Here is a 23877-nt window from a genome sequence, read left to right as displayed (position 1 = left end):
ATATATATATATATATATGTATGTATATATATGACCAATTCCTATGGGGAGATATATCCCCTAAAACCGCTCCGTACTTATAAAATAACCTGCTGTAAAAATGTCGGTGTTTATCTGCATATGATGCATATGACGCACACATCCATATACACACTTATCCGTACCCATAGTAGTGATGGTAAATGATTTTTTGAAAAATCCCTACACAGCCCAAAAAAATTCCCTACTTTTCCCTACGCTTCAAAAAATTTCCCCTACAAAATTCCCCACATATTTTTCTCCTGTGTTTACACTCTAATGAGGCACTTGCAACGTCAAAATTGAATTATTTGCATAAGTTTTGGGCTTGGTGCTATTTTGACACTTTATAAGACACTTTAAAAGGAAAGTTTATTTCAAAAATATATATAAATACACATATATATATATATTATATTATAAACACATATATGAAGAAAAATTCAGCAAAAAGACTAAAAATTACACTTTTTCATTACATTCGGTTCTGTTTAAAACAAGACAGAGTTTCTATTTTTTCAGAATTCGGCACGATTACTTTTAAGATTGGGATAAAATGGTCCACCACTTGCAGGGCGACATTATTCTCAGCGAAGAACATGCTAAATCTTATTTCGAAATTTCTGGAACCATTTGGATTACTCGGCTTTTTCTTAAAAAAACTGTTTATTTTAGGTGTCTTTTTTATTGTCTTCATATTTTTTTGGTACGTTGTTGCTTCGGCGTGCTTCTGCAAATCAGAATTGTCGCAGTTCAAAACTTTGTCGCACTCACAAAATCGAAATTTTTTTTCTTCACTCATCTTATAGTAAATCATTTCAAGAATGTTGTGTCAAAATTTTAAGTGGATCGGAGCAGAACTCTCAAAGTTATAGCCTTTGTAGGCACTCTACCTCGAATGCGGAGCATAGATAATTTTTCAGAGTCATTTTTTCCCGAAACGACTTCTTAAAAGTCGGTGCCAATCACAACTCCGAAACTATTCAACCGATTCTTTTCAAATTTGGCACACGTTTTCTAAATCAAAAATACCTCCCCCCCACACTGTTTTTTTTTTATTTTTTTTTTTAAGGTTGTTTTTCGCTTACAAATATGGCGAAATTTTTCGCCAAAAATGCTTGTTTTACGTTGTTTTGCCACCAAAACTACAAAAATGAGAAAAAAAATTTATTCATGTGGGGGGGGGAGCATTACGTCATACTTTAACTGAAAAATTCGACTTTTTTGGTGTCAGATGATTCTACGACGAATGCCGATTGGCACCGCAGAGCACCTCTCGAAAAACATATCTCCAAAAAAACTCTGTCATGGGCTTATTTGTCAATATTTTATTATTAATATTTTTTAAAAACTTATTGAAAAGATGTACAATAACATGCAACTGATTTTATTAAAGTATCTTAAGCCATATTTCTGTAAAAAATTCAAAAAAAAAGTGTTTTTTTTTTTAGCGCTAAACCCTACCACCCCCTTAATGTGGACTTAGAATCGACTTTTCTAAAATCCAAGCAAAATTATGACAACCTTAATGCGTTTAAAACGCAACGAATACCTTTACCTAATATAAGGACCGACTGATTCCCGATTTTTGGCAATGCCATTTCACTTCTTTTTTGTACTGATTTATATTTATTTATGTATGTATATCATTTCATAAGGAATTTATAAAATATTTATTTATTTATTGAAAAGAGTAATAATTAATTATAAATAATTATTCCACTTAAAGGTAAGAAAAAAAAGGAACAAGCACTGGCTGCTAAGGCCTTCGGCTATTGTTTTAAATGGTTAATACTATATATCAAGACGAGAAAATGAAATAATTATATTATACTAGGTTTATTATACGCTAGATTCGAGATAATAATATATTATATCTACACTGGAGAAGATGAAGATAGTACAATAGAAGGTATGTGGAGTTAACCACTACTATATACACCAGATAACTTAGAAGCCTATGAAGTTAAATTTTTAATTTACAGCAAGAAACGAATTGGTTTATGATACTAATATTATAGTCCGTTGTCTGCTTCAGAAGTTCAGATGGTTTGATATTTCTAAACACCGATGATCTAATATTTTGGATTCCTGAACATATATCCATGAAGTGCGATACGGTGAATTCGCTAAATCCACAAAACGGGCACGGGGGTTTCGGCAAACCATTTAGCAAATACGAGTGGGTTGAAATTGTATGGCCAATTCTCAGACGAACAACGGTCTTAATATTCCGGCATGAAGAATTTGACGGGTATTGGTTTTTCGATCTGGAGAGATTGAAGGATTTGTAGTGATGTTGGTACTGGTTCCATTTGTTCAGGGAACTTATATAATTGGTACGCCTTACCAACTTTTTTATATCTTCTGGATGAGTGTATTCGAACATGTACAATGGCTCTTTGGTTGCCTCCTTAGCTCTATTATCGGCCTGTTCGTTACCTTTGATGCCACTGTGACCCGGGACCCACATAAGTTTGATTGAACCTTTTTTTTGTGTGAGCATGTTGCGCGTTTTTGTTATTACTGGAGAGTTATTAGCTGGGTTCAGAATAGCCTCGATTGTTGATTTGCTGTCACTGCATATTATATATTGATGGTTTTTTTGGGACGCAAAGTGTACCGACTCAAGTAACGCAGCAGCTTCGGCTGTGAAAATTGAGCAGTAACTTGGTAAAACTCCAACGGTTATAGTGGTACCTATTTCGTTTGTTACGGCAAATGAAATACAGGTATCGGTTTTAGATCCGTCAGTAAATAACAGGTCCCAGTCTGATTTCAAAGGAGAAACAGTTTCAAGATATAATTGTTTGAATTCATCGGGGCCAGTAATATTTTTTTGATGATGCATTAAATTATTTATGGCTAAATAGCTTGGTACGATCCATTCTGGATGAGACGGTTTTTCGACGAGAATTGGTGATATGAATATGTTCAGTTCTTTGGCTTGATTTAAAATTTCTGAGATCGTTGATTTTCGGCCATTTTTTTCTTGTATTGTGTTGACATGAAGAAACGCATTCAAACAAAAGCTTGTTTCTGCAATATAGAACTCGAGGGATACACATCAGCATGTTATTTGATACCCTTTCCACAAGGGTAGGTAGACCAGCTTCCGCTAATATGGCATAAATGGGAGAAGTAGGAAAGGCTCTAATGCTCCTTCTAGCTGCTGCGTGATAAGGCGCTTCTAGGCGTTTCAGATGGGTGTATGCGCAATGTCCGTAAATAGCTAATCCGAAGTCTATCTTAGATAACATCAAAGCTCTAGTTATATTTACCACTCCTCGTTAAGCTCTTTTGCACGTGTTCTCAAGGAATTTCTCGGGTTTTTATCCAATTTTCGGATCATCAAGCGTTCTGCAAGTCCAGTAATTTTAGTTTTATGTTTACCTGCATGCTTTTGCTATAATATACTCTTTCTTTCTCGATTTATAACATTATAAGCTATCTAACGTATAGCTGAAAATATTTCAGGCAATTTCTGAACACTTTTACCCAAGTGGTATAATAATTGCGTAATATCAAAGGATAATCTTTTGCCAGGCATTTTAAAAACATAATATTTAAAGTTGACGTCCGAATAAAGCAAACATTTTTCACTGAATGATAAAACGAAAGCATCAAATTGATCACTGCAAAGCAGAGATAACGGTAAATCGAAGTTAAGAAATTGAAAAAGCAAAACGTAAAAACGGTTTAAGGTCGAAAGAGTGTTGTGTGTTTTTGTTGCTTTAGTAGTTGTTTTTCCTAAGAATTTGAAGTTTTTTATAATTCCCTGTAATTCTTGACATCCTTTAATTGCTTTGACGCTCAAAGGTACGATAATTTTTATTTATGAATACAAAATTGGATGTTTAGCGCATATGACTTTTGATTTTTTTTTTCTAAGAACTCGTATATGAAAAGTTGGGAAAAAATTAATTTTTTTTTTTAATTTTTTAGTTTTTGCACATTTTTCGGCAATTACAAACTAACTATATTTGTTGCTTAAAATTTTTTATAAATGCTGTCAAGGAATCATAAGATTCAATTGTAGCAGAAATACTGCGGAAAGTATAAAAATTTGTTTGCAAATAATAGAAAAATTAAAATTAACGCACACACTTTCATGTCAATATAGAATACCACACTAATTTTCAAAATCGGCTATTGACATTTTTTTTTTTTATTTACCACATTAATCAGACATCTGTCATACTGACAACAAGTACATTTTTAACATTTTAATTCATTTTAATCATGGCCAGTGCCAACACGGATACAGCGATTACATTTTAGGATAGCAATTATATGTTACACAGAACAGTTATTTTCCTTTATTTCTTTTATTTTCTTTTTGATGTGATCTTTCCAAGTTAATTTTGAGTTCAGATGGAATTCAAGATATTTTGCAGATGTTTCAATTAGTATTATATATTTTTATCCGGTAGCGGCAGGCTCATCAATTACCCTGCCAGAAAGCAAAATAGATTAACGCAACCAACGTAAAACTGAGTCTTGTTGAGGCCCTATGCTTCCAAATGGACTGAACAAGGAAAAAAAATTTTATTGCTGAGCTTAATCGGCATAGCAGCAACCTCAGTTCTTGTCGTAAATATTACTTGTAGGTACAGATTTGTCCTCATTTACTTTTAAACTTCTTTACATTGTTGGTGTACATCTGTAATTTTGTTGTTGCGGTTGAGAGATTTTTTTCAGATGACAATAAAATTGTGTACATACATGTAATGTTTGCGACAGAACATTTTTATCTGCGAACTCCTCTTAATATTTATTATTATTATTATTATTATTATTTATTGTTCGACTTTCTTAAAATAAACATTACATTTCATTTTTAATCACTAACATTAGAACGTACGACAGTGACACTAGGTCGTTTGTCGGAAGAAAAAAGAAAAAACAAAATCTTACATTTTACATATGTTACTATGGTACTAAGTATGTATTGAATTCGCTTAAAATTAATTTTCTATATTCTATAGCACCAGTGATGAACTTAAATAAGTTATTATATCCAGAAGGGCCAACACCATTTAAAATGTCTATGATTTCATCTCGGTTTAAACTATATTTTCCAAAAAATCTTTGACGAATTCTTTTAAGTATCGGGCATTTTCCTAAGAAATGTGTGATGTCTTCTAATTCATTTAAGTTACATAAAGTGCAATTTAAATCCCTTTGGCTTCCCAAGTATATTAAATCACATCTGGCTTTCATAATCCACATAATTTTATAGATTTCAGTATTATCGTTTAAATAGCTTCTGGCGTTGTTATGGTCTAATTCCTTATATAATCGGGTGCTTTGGTGTGCCCTTTCCCATAAAGTTCGAATATTCGAATCATGAAGATTTTCTATTATTGAAATTATATTTATATTCCACTCTCTTTTATTTGAAGTGCCCCAGTTACATGTTATATTTAACTTTTGCGCTAGATTACTAATTTCTTCAACCCAAAATATCTGTTTTTCTAAAATCTTTTTTGATAGTACATGGGGTAATCTATTATCATCATATTCAAATAACGTTTTGAATATATATTTTAAGTGAAGCTGCAGTGTATACAAATGAAAACTTGGAACATTTGTCTCCAAGAGAATGCAATAAGATGGCGTATTACTCGGGAGATGAAGTACCCTTTTTAAAAAATAAAGTTGAATTTTGTCTACTTCTTCAAACAACGAGTTTCCCCATACCTGAGCAGCATAACTCTGGATTGCTCTAGTCACCGCTAAAAACAGTTTCCATTTTGCCGACAACTTAATTTTATTTTTACTAAGAAATGTGCACCAAGTTGCATTTATGCTGTTTTTCGCTAGAACATTTCTATTTTCTATATGTTGCTTGAAACAGAGTTTTGATGTTAGCTTTACACCCAAGTAATTATATTCTTTCGTTATTGGAATAACTTCGCCGTGAAAAAACCACTTTTCTTTTTCTGCTATTCTACCGCCTATTTTCTAAGTTGCTTATCATTTTTTGAAGGGCACTAACCTCATCTGCCAATATGACAATATCGTCAGCATATAATAGCAAACGGATATTTAACTCATCTATAAAGAGTCCCCCCTCCAAGCAGTCGTGCAGGTCATTCAAGTAAAGAGCGAAGAGCAAAGGTGAAAGCAGGCACCCTTGCTTTACTCCTGACGATATTTTAAATTTTTCACTCATTTCATCTCCTACTTTTACTATCGAACATGTATTTCTGTAATAACTTTCAATAAAGTTTGCCATTTTGGTGGAGATTCCTATTTCATGAAGCTTGTATAGCAATAGTTGTCTAGGGACAGTATCAAAAGCGGCTTTAAAGTCCACAAAAAACGCGTACACTTTTTTCTTCTCCCTAAACTTAATATGGACTATTGCTGCTAGGTTATATATGTTATCTACAGTTGAATGTCGCTTTCTGAAACCTGCTTGAAATTCTGTTATAATATTTTTATTTTCTACCCAGCTTGTGAGTCGCTAATTAAAAATGCCCATCATTATCTTTGCAACACAGTTCATGAATGAGATACCTCTATAATTGGAGGGAGATTTCCTATCGCCTTTTTTAAAGAGCGGATATATCAGACTTGTTTCGAAACATTCAGATACTTGGCCCATATTATATAACCTATTAAAAACGTTTGCCAACTCAACAAGAAACCGGTCATCGGCATTTTTAAAAAACTCATATGGAACCTTGTCTGAGCCTGGAGCTTTTCCACATTTCGTTTTTTGTAACATCAATCTGATTTCATCTATTGAGATTGGTCTGTCTAGACAATCATCCCTTACTAAATTTGCCACATATTGTATACATGGTGCACAGCGAGTTGGATTTAATAATGTTTGAAAATAGTGCATGAATATTGCTGGCGATACCTCTAGACAAGATTCTGTAACTAAACACCGAAGGACGTTGACCATCTTCCACCAATCCTTACTGTTATTAACCTCATTTATTCTGAGTTCAAGATTGTCATAGTAACTCTTCTTGCTCTCTTCACACAGTTTCTTGTATTTTCTATTTGCCTGAATATATTTCTTTTTATCACTTCCACTCAAAGTTTTGTTATAAATTCTCAGTTGTTTTAATGACATCTTTCTAGCTGACTGACATTTCCAGGTAAACCATTCCGATTTTTTTCTTAATCTTTCTTTATTTCGCCTCTGTGAAGTTGATATTCTAATTATTTCAGTTAAATCTTCAAGATCTAGCTCTTTTTTTACATATTTCTTTTTCTGTAGGTTGCTAATAAGTTTCTTGTTATACAATTCTACTCGTAATTCATTCCAAACAATTTTTGGTAACAAGTTCGTCTTGCATATTGAAGCTGATTTTCTTGCAGGCAATTGCATTTTTAAAATAATAGGCATGTGATCAGACCATGTTTTATTGTCCACTATAAAATCAGACGCATGTTTCAATATGTCCCGAGATAATATACGATATACATTATCTTTGCAACACAGTTCATGAATGAGATACCTCTATAATTGGAGGGAGATTTCCTATCGCCTTTTTTAAAGAGCGGATATATCAGACTTGTTTCGAAACATTCAGATACTTGGCCCATATTATATAACCTATTAAAAACGTTTGCCAACTCAACAAGAAACCGGTCATCGGCATTTTTAAAAAACTCATATGGAACCTTGTCTGAGCCTGGAGCTTTTCCACATTTCGTTTTTTGTAACATCAATCTGATTTCATCTATTGAGATTGGTCTGTCTAGACAATCATCCCTTACTAAATTTGCCACATATTGTATACATGGTGCACAGCGAGTTGGATTTAATAATGTTTGAAAATAGTGCATGAATATTGCTGGCGATACCTCTAGACAAGATTCTGTAACTAAACACCGAAGGACGTTGACCATCTTCCACCAATCCTTACTGTTATTAACCTCATTTATTCTGAGTTCAAGATTGTCATAGTAACTCTTCTTGCTCTCTTCACACAGTTTCTTGTATTTTCTATTTGCCTGAATATATTTCTTTTTATCACTTCCACTCAAAGTTTTGTTATAAATTCTCAGTTGTTTTAATGACATCTTTCTAGCTGACTGACATTTCCAGGTAAACCATTCCGATTTTTTTCTTAATCTTTCTTTATTTCGCCTCTGTGAAGTTGATATTCTAATTATTTCAGTTAAATCTTCAAGATCTAGCTCTTTTTTTACATATTTCTTTTTCTGTAGGTTGCTAATAAGTTTCTTGTTATACAATTCTACTCGTAATTCATTCCAAACAATTTTTGGTAACAAGTTCGTCTTGCATATTGAAGCTGATTTTCTTGCAGGCAATTGCATTTTTAAAATAATAGGCATGTGATCAGACCATGTTTTATTGTCCACTATAAAATCAGACGCATGTTTCAATATGTCCCGAGATAATATACGAGGTGTGTTCAAAAAATAAGGGGAGTTTTTAAATTTCGCGGGGTACATACATTCGACTTTCCATTATTTTTTTTTATGCTGGTCCACTCGTCTCGAAGATATGTTCACGGTTTTAGCAATATAGCATGTTTAGTTTGTTTGTTACAGGCATAAATAAGACAAGTGTTTTGCGTGTTCGGGTTTTTCTGCCATCGAAAAAAATAGATCAAAGAAGTTGCATCAAATTTTGTCTAAAAAATGGAATTAAGAACTCAAAAAAACTTGTAATGTTGACAGTGGCATACGGTGAGAGTATTCTGAGTCAAAAAATGTTTACAAGTGATACAAGCTTTTCACAAAGGGTAGCGAAGATGTGAATGACGACGCTCGCTCTGGATGCCCCACCACATCAACAACCGATGAAAATGTTGTTAAAGTGAAGAAAATTGTTATGGATAATCGTTGAATTACAATTAGAAAAGTTGCAGAGGATGTCGGGATATCGGTTGGTTCATGGTTCAATCTTTTCGGAAATTTTGGGCATCAAACGTGTTGCACGGAAGTTCGTTCCATAATTGCTGAATTGTTGAATGACGTCAAAGGGTCGTAACGAAATCAAAGCCCAATCGTCCCAATGGAAGAATCCAGGAGAGCCAATACCAAAAAAAGCACGCCAAGTTCGGTCAAATGTCAAGATTTTGCTCACTGTACCTGTTTTCTAATATTTACTTGTGAGAGATTATTTAGCCAAAAATAGCACCGTTATCATGTCTCAGTCACCGTATCCACCAGATTTGACCCCCTGCGACTTTTTCCTGTTCCCAAGATTGAAGAGACCCATGAAAGGATGGCGTTTTGCGACGATTGAGGAGATAAAAACCGAATCGCTGAGAGAGCTCAAGGACATACCAAAAAGTGTATATCAGAACTGCTTCGAGAATTGGAAAATACGCTGGCACAAGTATATTATATCTGAGGGAGACTATTTTGAAGGAAATAAAATAAAAATTGATGAATAAATAAATATTTTTTGAGAAAAATTAAAATTCACTTTATTTTTGAACACACCTCGTATGTATATATATATATAATTGGCGGTCGACCGCTGTTAGAAAAATGATGTATGTATGTACATACTCGTATACAATTTTTAGTAATGAAATCATATTACAAAATCTATAAAGCTAATTCGAACGGTAATATATATATGTATGTAGTAAACAAACAACCATAAAATAACAATACATATGTATTTATGTAAACATGAATATAAAAATAGATTTCAATTAAAAATTTACAGTTTACGGTATATATTCAACAAGTTCGAAAAATTTATTGAATTCTAGAATTTCAATTGTCTTTATGACATCTTTGCAGGAAATACATGACAAGCCCATTTCTCGCCAACACTGATAACAATATCCAATTCGGCATTTGGGGTTTTTGCAAATAATAAAATCATTATCTGAAAATAGTTAAATATAATATTTATAAAAGTATGTCGACATCAATCCATCAAACCCAAAGGAATTTTGGCATTTGAATTTGACTTTGTTTGCAATAAAATCTATGAATGGTGCATTTATTACTTATAGAGAAATTTTCAATAATTTTAGCTACTGAAAATCTCTAAAAAAAATTTAAAATTTGCATATGTAAGCATTGAGTCTCTTTCTTATCTTCAATTGATAACGTCTAACTAAAAAGCAATAGCCTCAAACTATGCACCTTGGTAATAAAGAAATATGCGTCTGCACCGACATATTTCTCGAATCAATCCCCACCCTGCCTACTGTACGGTAACAGTAGCGGAATGAATTACAGCGTAATCACTATTGGTTGTCCGAAACATCAACCAGATGGCGCAAAATTAATCATCTTATCTGAAGATTTATATCAGGTCAGTCCATAAGCGTGCGTTTTTCAAAGGTGGTTATAAAATTAATAAAAAAGATGTTTAAAGTATTTATTAATCAATAATATATTTTCCTTCATTATTTACAATGTCTTCCCAACGTTTAGGCAAGTTTTTAATTCCCTACTCAAAAAATTGTTTGTCCTTGGAGCCAAAATACGCTTCGATATCCCTTTTTATAGCTTCTTTTAAGGAGTAGTTCTCATATGTGGTTGAAGTCTACGGAAAAGATGATAATCACAAGGTGCAATATCCGGAGAGTATGGTGGTCTGGTTTGGTTCCAGAAGTTCATAATAAACAATACCGGCCATATCCCACCAAATAGACAGGAGAACCTTCTTGGGGTGAAGGCCATCTCTAGGGGTCGGTTATGGTGTTTCATCTTATTTATTGTAAAGGACCCATTTTTCATCACCAGTAACGATACGGTTAAAAAAAATTCCATTTTCAAACCGTTGCAGCAGCTGAGAACACACATTCACTCTCTGCTGCACACTCGACTGTCAAATTTGGCTCAGCTTCCACGAGTTCGAGCAAAGCGTCGGAGTTAAAGACTTCAGGACGACCAGTGCGCGGGGCATCCTCCACGTCGCAGTTACCACTTCGGAATTTTGAAAACCACTTTTGCGCAGTCCTTACACTCACGGTATCTTCTCCGTGAATAGTGTTTATTTCTGCAGCAGCAGTTGTTGCATTTTTACCACTTTTATAAAAAAATACAAAATATGCCTCTTATACGCGTTTGAAGATTCCATTTTATTTTTTAACAACACGTGCTACTATATATATATATATATATAATTGGCGCGTACACCCTTTTTGAGTGTTTGACCGAGCTCCTCCTCCTATTTGTGGTGTGCGTCTTGATGTTGTTCCACAAATGGAGGGACCTACAGTTTCAAGCCGACTCCGAATGGCAGATATTTTTATGAGGAGCTTTTCATGGCAGAAATACACTCGGAGATTTGCTATTGTCTGCCGAGGGGCGATTGCTATTAGAAAGATGTTTTTCTTAATTTTGGTGTTTCACCGAGATTCGAACCTACGTTCTCTCTGTGAATTCCAAATGGTAGTCAGGCACCAACCCATTCGGCTACGACGGCCGACGTGCTACTATCCGCGATTAAAATCACTTGTTGAATACACAATATATCAAAGAAAATATAAATAGTTCCGTTATATTCTGCGAATAATTTTTTGTATGCAAAAATCGTACAAAAGTGAAATTATGGGTAAAATACGCACGAACTTATGAACTGACCTGATATTTGATTTTAGATTTATATATTATTTACAGATGGCATCAAATTTAAGACTTGTGAATTAGAAAGCTGCAGTATACAAACAGCCAAGTAATGGACCACGTAAAGGTCAAAATAAAGATTGCCATTAATCGAAATTCCAAAACGAAATTGGATTATTAGTTTCACTTACGATGCATCCTTCCGTTTTGCCTCATCAATTACCTCTCGGTCCTAATGGTAGTATGCTTTCTACATTCGTACATACATAAAATTAGCAAAACGAATTGAATTACTGGCTAGTCAAGCAACTTTATCTATGTACTTATTTTGCGAAACCGTATTTTTTGATCACAGCTGATGAAACAATAAATGTTTCTTTGAAAGATTTGCTGGAATATGTACATTTAGAAAATAAAAGTGGATAAACACCATGCTCACTAAAATATTGCAAAATGTTAACCACATTCCCCTTTTGCTAGATATCATGCCATTTCAAAATAACAGCCTAACTAATCCGAACGATACCATCCAATAATTCTTTTTAAATAGAAAACTTGCTTCTGATTTAGAAGCTGCTCAGGGTTTTCAGCTTTTATTATTTTATAAAATAGAATTGGGATTGAATTGAAGACAGATGAAAAACCTTAATTACAATTTTCCATCTGGTAGCTTCGATGAAAATGTCTTAGTAACAGCAGAAGTCAAATGGCTAACATGACTAACATTAAGTGTGGAACTAACATAAGTGCATCTAAATGAAATTAAAATTACAAACATACATATTTAGCCGGTATTGGAATAAAATTAATCGACATAGTTGATGATGAGGAACCATTTTAATAAATTTAAATATTTTACTACCTTCTAATGAATCACAAATTAAGCATTTGAGTCTGGCGATAGTAAAAAATTTCAGCCAGTCACAACAATTGGGCCAGCGCAAGCGTACACGCTAAAATTAATGATAAGAAAACCATAAGCTCAAAATTAACACAATGTGCAATGACTTACCAATGCAAGATTGACCCGTCTTCGCGTCTTTTGTTTGACTAGATTAAATTCTACAGCCTTTCGCATTACCTCGAATAAAGTACGTCTCTTTCGAAGCAAATTATTATACAAATATAGTACCCGTTGTTTCTCGCGTCTGCGATAGAAGTAACTGCAAATTAATCGCCTTAGGCGCATAAAGAATGTGCTTTTGTAAATAAGTACAATAATAATTGCATACGTCGCGGTGAGTTTTAAATAAAACCTGTGGAAAAATTATAAAATTATTAGTAAGATAGCTTTTATAAATTAAATGAACTTCAAAAGACACACCGTCTTGGTAGAGTATACGGAGTGGGTAAACAAGCCTCATTTGTGAGATACGTAGACACCTTTTCGTGCATATTAAAATTGAGAAGGGTTTTGCGTAATAACCTTGCCATCAACCCATTGCCCTGAACCTGTACCATAGAGCATATGAATTATTTCGCAATAATTTATTTGAACGAAAACAAAGCTGCCAAATAAACCGCGAATTGGTAAACAAAGGAGCCAAAACTACTTAAGATAACGACTAGGAAAGCTTTTAACAGAACAAAATTAAAAATGTACAGGACAGTACCCCTATCGCCACGATTTCAATAAGACTTATGGTCGAAGTTCTGCGCAGATCTCGAATCATTTTCAGGAAAGCCGATTATTTAGATAACAGATTCGAAATCTTTGAATTTCAAATGGGAATAACATATTTGTTTGTTCAAAATTAGCTTTATTCATGAACGTAATTTCCATCAAGAACAACGCAATCATTCCAGCGTCGCTCTAACATTTCAATACCACTTTTGTAGAACGATTCATCTTTTGTCTCAAACTAGGCCTCAGTTTCAGCGATAACCTCTTCATTCGAGCGAAATTTCATACCGGCGAGCACTTTTTTAGGGCTGCGAACAGCCAGTAGTCGCTGGGATCCAAGACTGGGGAATATGATGGATGTGGGAGAAATTCAAAGTTCAATTCATGTAGTTTTGCCATTGTTTTGACTGACTTGTGCCGTTCTTGTTTTTGATCAACAGTGAGCAAACGCGGCACCCACTTTGAACAGAGCTTCCTTATAGTCGAATGTTTTGCAATATAAAGCCAACACCTTATCTTGATATCTTCACGATGTCAGCTAACTCCCACAACTTCACTTTTCGATTGTAGAGTACCGTCACTTCACTTTCAAACTTCTTTCGAATTCTTTAAATATATTTTTAATAGGTAAATGAACTCAAACTTAAATTATTTAAACCATTTCAATGTCAATGCCATTGTTGTCAAATAAACACTTTAATTTCAATGACAAAATTCTTTTTCTTTTTTTTTGAAACCCAAAACATAAAGGCACACGCCAAATACATTTTTTCTGTCATATGATACCTCACTCCAAAAGCAAAACCATAGCTTACTGTCAAGTTCAGAGACCCATTTAAATTTAAGTCAGCCTAAGCAAAATTTTATTGTATAGTATTTTTTTGAATTTATAATTTTGTTATTGATTTTTACTTGTAACAATGTTTAGTTGTAATTATGTATATATTTTATTGATGAGAAGACAAAAAGAAAGTATAAAATAAAGCCATTCCATCAGAAGGCGGGCAATTCAGTCTTAGCCTGGTAGTTGGAAGTCAGTCATTTGCCCTAACTAAATCAAAAAAAAAAAAAATCTTTTATTTAAAAGGAACCTTTAGTCGGCAGGTTTGCTCTAAAGCTCTTCCCCTATAATAAAGACTTTTCACGATCATTCAAAACGAGTTTGATGTTTTCAGGTGTTACCGCCTCATTTGAAGTCAGCAAACCATCGTTTTATTGTTTTTTCTGATGCAACGGAGTCCCCATAAAACTTTTCAAGCCTTCGCTTGAACGGTATTTTTCCCCATCAAGGAGCAGTGTAAAATTAAAACACGAAGTTCTTTTTGATCCATTGTTGTGAAAAGAGTAGCGTCACTCTTAGCACAATAACTCACGAACTGATAAATAGAACATAATGAAGCTTTAACCGCTGTTTTTTAAGGTTAGCACTAACTGAAAAAGAGGTGAATGCAATAAAACTAGTGTCATCTAAGTGTTAGAACCGGGAATTTTCAGCCCATGTATTACACTTTTCTGGGTGTGATAATAATGGAGGGATCACTGACTTCACAGCAATACTGACCACTGCATGCAGTCCGGGCAGATTAATAAAGAAGTATTGGCTATTAAAATTTTCCAACACAATGAATCTTCGGGCCTGGACAATATTATATCAACCGTTCTCAAAAGAACAATAACCTTTCACGACAATCTAAATAGTTCGTCTCTCCCTTAGCCTTATATAATACCATAGATGGAGTGGGAAGGAAAAGTTGCAGAAAAAACGGTTGAGGCGGCTTATAGGTATACCTATAACCGGACTGAACAAATGATTAATCCACGCTACCTAAATACGCTGCTTCGAAACTGAATCACTTAATGGCATAAATCTAAAACAGTTAAAAGAGTCGAACTTTCTGAGAGTTAATCTCGACCCTAAGCTTCCTATAAAAGGAATCTCGAAGCTCGGAGGAGGAAATGACTTAATGCACTCAAGTGACCGTTAGCATATATTGGATGTATACATGTGTATCACCTTCTCCCATATGTCGCGTTGTTATGGAAGAAATCAGTTCATAGCGATACACAACTGTTCATATTGGTTACAAGAGCTGACCGCTGAACGTCTCAAAGAGCGATATCTCAACCTAACGACATACATATATTGGTATTGCAGATCATTATCATCACGTAAGATAAGAAGAACACACAAGTTACTGAGGTTACTCAAAAATAAAACAAGCTCTTTCTAATTTGTCTTACTTCCTAGTCCTATCTTGAACTTTCTCTCGAAGCGGATACTCTTATTAATGTAACCTCTAGGAAGTTGAGCCAGAAGGGAGTTTACTTAAATTTCCAAAACCCACCAAAATATTATATTAATTAATACCTTTGCCATTTATTTCCAATTGGTATACGAGTATATAAGTAGACGTAGGTGTAATAATCTTTATTAACTTTGTTGCCGACAAATATAACTATACTTATTAATAAAACATTATAATTAATAAAATCGATGCTATTTTTATAAACCAATGAGAAATTTAATTAAGCTGAACTAAATCTACAGAAAAATGCTTCGTTATTCATCTGCTGTATCTCAAAATATTGCATCTTACGATATTTTGGCAGTTAAGGCTCGATATGTTGATTATGTTGTTGGCAAGCAGATACGAGTTTTTGTAAAGGTTTGTATTACAAAAATACTTTCATCGTTAAGTTCCTCTATAAATAACTTACTTATGAGGTTTTTGACAACAATTTTTTTTGAGAGTAACGTAGTAAAAACAAAAAAAAAATGTATTTTAAAAAAGTTATGAGTAGGTTGCAAATTTGCCTACACATACTATAATATTAATCTAAAACTAGCAAATATGCAATCACAAATGGTGTTTTTAAGAAAATTTATTGATAATACAAGGAAAATCGTTAAAATATATTATAATAAATGAGCATAAGTTTATCCAACGCAATACTCGTAGTATTCCTTTTGCTAAGGATCTGCACTTAGCAAACACTTCCAAAAAATTTAGAGAATATTCATTAAATCCACCTTATGATCTCTAAATTTTAATGAACCGATTCCTTCTACGACTTCGTTAAATTTGAATTTTAATGGCCCTTCGCCACCTACGATGGGTACCATTAGTTTACGTCAGCCGTACAAAATCTAATTATGCAAAGCACGTTCCGTTAATAAGAACCCTATCGTAATCAAATAGCATTCCAAATTTCGGTCTATCCCTATCATGCAAAGCAGTTAAGTATTTAGCAAGGTGAGTTGTTCAAGGGGCTGAAGCCCACCCACTTCGAAATTTTAAAAGTTCCAGAAAGTTTACGATTCTATAAAAATAATTCAAACTTGCCTTAGCCATTGTTAATTCGCACACTAACGATTTCTTCCAGTGATTGAAATTGTCACGCTATTTCATAGCTCTCGCTAGTGCTCCCAACCTGAACAGATGAGTTGTAGAGAAGGTAGCGCAAAACTCGGGCGTAATTGTTTTGCTCCGCTTCTAGCTACATTTCTTCATTGCTAGTAGCTTAGAGCAATAATCAAAAAAAGGATTTAAGTGCTCTCTCTAGTCGGAGTACTACTAGTGAATTATTTATGTGTGCTCTAGATAGCGCTACTGCCCTCGCTTTTGTTGCTCTACTATTACTTCCAAAGTGTGTGTGTGTATGTACAGTGGTCACACAATTTATTCGTACACCCTACGTAGGATGTAAAAAATTTTAACTTTGCGCAAAATATTTGCTGTAACAATATATTTATTTTCGATCAATGTAAGAATGTTACATTCGTAATGCATTGCCGCAAACAAGACTACTGTTATTTCAGCTCACGCTAAAGGGTTCCAAGGAAAGCAGGCAGACTTGCTACGTCTGCTGCAAAATACTACAAAACATTTATTCGTACACTTTCAGCTCATGATATTGTTGCTGCAAAAATAACAGTAAAAATCGTTTGTGTTTTTGCTAATATTACTGAAAACGAAATAAGATTGTTTTTTCTTATTTTTTATCGCCGATTTAGTGACAAATGTGACGAAGTGCTGATTTACCATCAGAAATGCGTAAAATTGTTATTAAATTGTACTTGGAAAACAAGTCTCTGCGCGAAATCGGCAAAACAATTGGCAAACCGAATTCAGTGATGAGTCGAAACTTAATGTTTTCCGATCAGATTGCCCTCCAAAAGTTTGGCGAAAAGAAAATAGAGAACTGCATGAAAATAATCTTATTCTACCGTTAAGGTTGGATGAAGAAAAGCAATGGTTTGAGGATGCACTGCATATGGAGTGAAAAAAATGGTTTTTATTGATGATAAAATGGACAAACATCTGTATTTAAACATAATTAATATAAATAAATAATTTGCATGATAGTGCCGTTAAACTTGGACTGAATGCTAGAGGGTTCTTGCTCCAACAAGACAATGACCCAAAACAACACTCATCTTATCTCGCGTAAGAATGGCTTATTTATCACTTTAAGTAGCTTAAATATTCACCTCAATCACCGGATCTGAACCAAATTGAGCATGTCTGGGAGCTCTTAGAAATGAGAATCAGAAAGCACAAAATAACATCAAAGGCGTCATTAAAGAGAGCTTTAAGTGTTGAGTGGGAGAAAATTGCAGCTAATGAAACCAATGTATTGGTAAAAAGTATGCATCGACGTTTGGAGGCAGTTATTAAAGTACTGTACCAACAAAATACTGAATATTCGTTCTTTCTATTGTTTTTTTAATAAACTTTCTTTATATGACTATGTACGAATAATATTTTTGCATTAATTTGTGCCTTATTTCGTTATTACCTTGAGTTCTCTAATTCCTGATATGAATAACGTCTAAATTAAATTCCTTAAATATTGAATAAAAATGTTATTTTTTACGAATATATGAAAAGTTTGTTCCTTTGAATAATCGTGGTAAGTATCAGGTGTATCTGTTTATAAATTGTGTGACCACTGTATGTATGTACGAGGTCTGTTAGAAAAGTATCCGACTTTGTTTTTTATTTCTAACACCTGACAAATTTGAATTACGCGCGCTTGCATAAGCAGAGCTTTAACCTTTCTGCAAATGTATGAATAGAAGAACATAACATTCTTTATTCTCAAAAGACAAATGTATAGGTATATACAATGCGTACATATAGTTGTCAGTAAGAATTATTTAAAATAAGTATTGTATATGATTGTACGCAAAAAATATTATTATTTAAACTCAAAAGTGTAGTTATGAAAATTCATTTAAAATCATTTCCTTATACTTGAGACAGCAGGATAAATATTTTATACAAAGCTCTATAATCACAGTCATTTAAGATATTTATAATATAAGATAGATCTAACGTCTTTTCACCAAAACGCTCTAAACGAACATTTTTATAAATTGGGCAGATGCTTATGACGTGTTGGATGTTTTCGGGGTCAGCCAAGTTACAAACTGTGCAGGCGGTAGAAATCTTAAAAGGTCTCGCTTTTAGGTTAAGAAGACTTCCTCTTGCACGAAAAATTAAGCTAAGAGCGTAGGCTGAAAAATCATCACTGAAATATTTAATATCTCTAAGTGCTAAGTTAGCATACAAATCGTGTGATTCTGATTTAATAGCAGAGTCCAGAAAAGCCGAAAGTTTTTTATTCTTAAGATTGTCTAAAAACGAAGGTATGAACGCAGACAAAGACTCAGAAGTAAAAGCAGTAAGAGGCTTCATATTTAACATTAGCGGGGAAGCCTGTGACTTGGCATAATAAAACACCACAAGACAAAGTATGATACATGTAAGCTCGGAGTGTATGTAGATATTGCGGAATAGGAGTGGGATTATTTTCGAATAATATTCGAATAAACATTATTCGAATAAAACGAATAATACTATTCGTTTCAAATAATTCGAATAGTTCATTATTCGAATACCTTACTATTCGAATACTTTACTATTCGAATACCTCACTATTCGAATACCTTCTTCTGAATCATCTGTAGCACGGCTGCTCGAAGGTTCCGGTTGATTATCAACTCCATAACTGAGTTTATGCTTAAAGTTATAATGGTTCCATAAACAAGTGGTGGATCCCATACGTTTCAGCATATCACCACAATAATTGCAGGAGGCCTCACCGGTATTTTCCACGATTGTAAAATGTTGCCAAACTTTGCTTCTGGGCATTATTATTATTTTTTTTATTTGTCTTGATTGATGATTAGTTTGGCTGAACGTTCTTGCTTGAGATTCTTGATTGTTAATGAGTGATCTAAGCGCGGGATTTAAAGAAATACAAAGGAAATATGTATCATAAGCGATCGAAATTTCCCCAACTAAACTCAACCCAAAGAAAAGTTTGCCTGAAATGTCCATCTATATATTTCTCATCGCCAGTTACCTAAGCGTATGCATGGTCGTAGGACTGTCTGCCCTCGTTTATCGGGCTTAGGTCAGTCAGTAGCAGGTAGAGTATATGAGTATATGTATGTGCATATAATAGTACTGCGAAAAGCAAAAAACCTAAAAGAAAATAATTTCACGCCTCAAGCAAGAGTAGTCCGCTAATCTAAGTAAATATTTACCAAAATATGAAACAAGAACAAAGCGCCGACACAATAAAAAGTAGGTAGTATTTTCATTTAATATAAGCCTTTGCGTGGTTTTTGAATTTGCATACATAGGTACATGCACTTGTACAGAAACCGATTAGTAGTCCGCTAATCTAAGTAAATATTTACAAAAAATATTCGAATAGTGAGGTGGTATTCGAATAGTAAGGTATTCGAATAGTAAGGTATTCGAATAGTGAGGTATTCGTATAGTGAGGTATTCGAATAGCATTATTCGAATAAACGAATAAAAAATTCGAATAAATATTATTCGAATTACGAATACCTCTCGAATAAAAGATTTTATTATTCGAATAATTTTTATTCGAATAGTCCCACCACTATTGTGGAACCAAATATGTTTCGATGGAATCATATAGTTCGGAGTATTTAGCAGTCAAAAAAAATAATTCTTTAATAAAGAAACGTAGAAGTCTCTGAACTGAGTCGTATTCGTCGACACCCCAAACTTGCCCCCCATAAAACATGATCGATCTTGAGCACGCATCGTAGATTTTTAGTTTATTTGAAAAGCAGATTCGATGATTATGAATATATTTAAGCCAAGTTGCATTAATAGCGGTTTTAGAATCAGCAAGCTAAGCAGCACGCCCAGATGGGGTACGGTGCACTAGACTAGGCTAGTTTACGCCCAAATATTTATATTCGTTAACAATCTCCATATTTTCGTCGCCAAACCTCCAATTATAAGAAGAAGGAGTTCTGCTAGACTCTCTAGACACCATGCATTTTGACTTGGTCAAATTTACTTTAAAACCATATTGAATGCTATAATCGTGGATTGCATCGATCATATCGTGCAATTCACTCGGAGACTCGTCAAAAAGCACTAAGCACCGTGTTCTCAACTACAAGAATCGACCAAAGAAATCTTTAATCTGAATCATGCAATAGTAGAGAGAAGAATCATAAAAGAGAAGAGATTTACGCAAAAATACTTTAGATATCGTAGTAAGTCGAGTGTGGTATTAATTATGGGGTAATTATTTTGTTAGTCAAGATTTCGAGGGGGAAAGAGCTACCTTTGTCGAAGTGCGATTAAAAAACACCATATGGAGCATCCTATATATACTATCTATATATATATATCATATCGTAAGCATATGTTAATTGTGTTATTTGTAATCGTTGCTTGAAATTAATGGTTATAATTTACCTGAAAATTAATTGTATGCTCCCCCTCTTGGACATATGAAATTAAAGACTTAATGCGTATTATATGTAGTAATGTCACAACCGAATAGTCAAGCATTAAGAAAAAAAATGCGGTCAAAATTTCCAACGAAAATTTAAATAAATTAAAAATTATTGCCTTCGATTCTTTATCAGTATGTTGACAGGTACGCCTCAAGTCCACTAAATTCTTCTTTTCAAACTAAATGAAAACTGAAATTGAATTAAAATTTTGTGTGCGTAGCGTATGTGAAAAGTTTACCTTTTTCAATGGTAAGATAGTTGGCTTCTTGACTCCCTTTCGACGATCATCTATTTTATAAAAATATTCCGATATATAAAAGTTATCAAAATCAATTTTACCTAAGTATTTTTTGTGATACAATATGGCACCTGTAAAGAAATACGTTTTTCTTTAAATCGTCGAGGTTACAAATACTTTACAAGTACGAATTTACCAATAATCAATTTGAGGAAAAGGAGTGATAAAAACATTTGAGCAATATGCATTACGGTATTGAATATTTTCTTTTTGGCATAAAATTCTTCCATGACCAAATCAGCAGTACGGTCAGCACTTCTGGAAGAAAAAACTACAATTAGATATTTATTATAGGCCTCTTCTTTTCGCCAACCGTTGGCAAGTGGCGAATAGATGAAGCAGCTGGTATGAATGACGCTGCAATAGAACTGATTAAAATTACATGTGTTTGTAAAATAGTGAGTTATATCAGTTTTATGATGTATAACTATACTCGCTAGCGGCGAATCTTGCTCAATAACTTTGTTGTTGCTTTCGCATGCATATTCTCGTCTAGTTAGAAGTAACGCATAAACCATCATCAACGCATAAGGACGTTAACAAGATTGGTAGTAAAAATCAGTGTATAGGCCTTTTGCGGCTACAAGTATGGAATTTGCTCATTCTTCATAAGAATGTTTCACAATCACATTCGAGGAAAATTAAACGAAATTAAATGAAATTACCGCTTATTTGGCAGTCACATTTGGATCAAGGAAGCTTAATCATACGATTCCTCACATATTCAAAGCATATAGCGAATAAGTGCCGTTATGAATATGATCATTTGAAACTCAACTTATTTGGTTATTTCAAGTCTTGCTTTCGCGTTATTAGTACATCATGGGTCCGAATCAAGCAGACACAACTGAAGTTGAAAGAAAAATAATTTTGCATATGTATAATGAGGGCAAATCATGTGCAGAAATCGGTCAAACGGTGAATCGAAGTAGTTTTACTATTTATAGCATAATAAAACGTTTTAAAGGGGAAAGAAATCTTAAGAGCCGACCTCATACTGGAAGACCTCACAAATTGGCCTTCAGTGATGAACGCCATGTGATAAGAAAAATGAAAAAGAATCCAAAAATTACATCATCGCAAGTGGTAGCAGAAGTTCTTGAAGAGATTAATAAAACAGTTCGCAGGTTCTTGAAACGTGCCGCATATAGCTCGCGAATGGCTCGAAGGAACCACTCATCAGTAAAGCCAATAAAAATAAAAGAATAAAGTGCGCAAAGGAATGTAAAAATAACCCACTTGATTTCCCAATCAACGTCATTTTTAACGACGAGAGTTCAACTTTTTTCAATTGGATGGAAGGATTCGAGTCTGGAGAAAACGTAATACCGAATTCGACAATTCGACAGTGAATCATGGTGGTCGGGCTGTAATGTGGGGGGATGTATATCAACGGCAGGCGTGATATCTTGTATTTATTGGTGGACTATTGTTAAAATTTTAAATTCAAAGCTTACCTGGTTTTATGAGTCTAGGAAAAATTATTTTCTACTTTTTACTCCATGTATGGAAACGTGGTACACAAAATTTGTTTTTAGTTGAGTCTCTTTTCTACTTTTTAGTCTTGTCTAAACATAACTCTATAGATTTATCTATAGTAAGTGTGAAACTAAAAGTGTCTGTATATTTTATAAAGCTCGATGAAAACTAAAACAAATTGCTAAATTTTGAATTGAATCCGGTATTATTCATGTAAGTATTAACGTTTTAAGTCTCTAGTTCATCGGTAAGTTTCTTAAAAATCGCCTGCAAAGTTCCCACTAAAATCTTTGAATCAGCGATAAATAAGAAAGTGAGTGGATATAAATGTGGTAATAAAATAAGGAAATACAGGATATACGAAAAACGAAAAACGAAGTGTTGAAAATCAGGTAATCTTAGATATGGCCAAATTTTACAAGCCATCAGATTTTTTGGCATAGTTGGAAGCTTGTATAAAGATGATATTACTGACAAATAAAATGAAATGAAGCGGTGGAAACTTTTATATCCATTACGTACTCTGCACACAATTATTACCAGTAGCAGCCCTGCATAAACATGACATTAAAAGATAGAGTGATACCAAAACAAAATTTCATATCTGTATGTATAAAGTAATCAGTGGTTTTTTACAAATGTTTAAATAATTATCAAAAATCGAGCAGATAATTCGATTCTTGTAATGAAATCTAGCAGGAGAGAACAAAGATACAAACGTAGAGAGAGAGAGTTGTTAGTTGTGAGCATAATTTTCTTAAATAACCTATTCTTGTATCTGTTAGTATATACATATACATTAGGGTGGTCCAAAAAAAAATTTGTATGCTGCCGCCCCCCAAAATAGTAAAGAATGAAAAATAAAAAGACCCGTATTTTTTTTTTTTTAATCAGACCATATTTAATGGTGCCGCCGGGGCTTTGAAATATCCCATGTATTTTGCATGGGAAAAAAATACTTTTTCGTATATTTCATGTAAAAACCTGGAAAATGAATATATTTTAACCGGATAACTCAGTTTCTCTTCATAATTGGTCAGGGAATAACAACCAATTATGAAATAATTATTTTTTTTGTATTAACTATTTTTTATAGAACCCCAAAAAGCCCCCATAAAACGA

At 33.7% G+C, this 23877-nt stretch overlaps 1 protein-coding gene across 4 annotated transcripts in view; it reads right to left on the bottom strand.

Annotated features, from left to right (window-relative positions):
- Window positions 1–9627: 9627 nt before the first annotated feature.
- LOC129245730 (protein sneaky) overlaps window positions 9628–23877 on the bottom strand; it is a 29491-nt gene continuing 15241 nt past the window's right edge. The window contains exons 4-10 of one of the 4 annotated variants that reach the window (XM_054884075.1): window positions 21413–21534; window positions 21217–21347; window positions 20938–21156; window positions 12878–13005; window positions 12566–12809; window positions 12416–12506; window positions 9628–9859 (exon numbers count right to left, since the gene is read on the bottom strand). In XM_054884075.1, coding sequence (XP_054740050.1) covers window positions 9696–9859; window positions 12416–12506; window positions 12566–12809; window positions 12878–13005; window positions 20938–21156; window positions 21217–21347; window positions 21413–21534 — 1099 coding nt within the window. In that variant the 3' untranslated portion in view covers window positions 9628–9695. The remainder of the gene's footprint in view (window positions 9860–12415; window positions 12507–12565; window positions 12810–12877; window positions 13006–20937; window positions 21157–21216; window positions 21348–21412; window positions 21535–23877) is intronic. The other 3 variants (XM_054884101.1, XM_054884084.1, XM_054884091.1) reach the window with 3 other exon arrangements.

This window comes from Anastrepha obliqua, chromosome 1, assembly GCF_027943255.1.
Source record: "Anastrepha obliqua isolate idAnaObli1 chromosome 1, idAnaObli1_1.0, whole genome shotgun sequence".
Lineage (NCBI taxonomy): Eukaryota > Metazoa > Arthropoda > Insecta > Diptera > Tephritidae > Anastrepha > Anastrepha obliqua.
The sequence above is the reverse complement of the archived record's forward strand: the minus strand, read 5'-3'. Positions and strand labels throughout refer to the sequence as shown.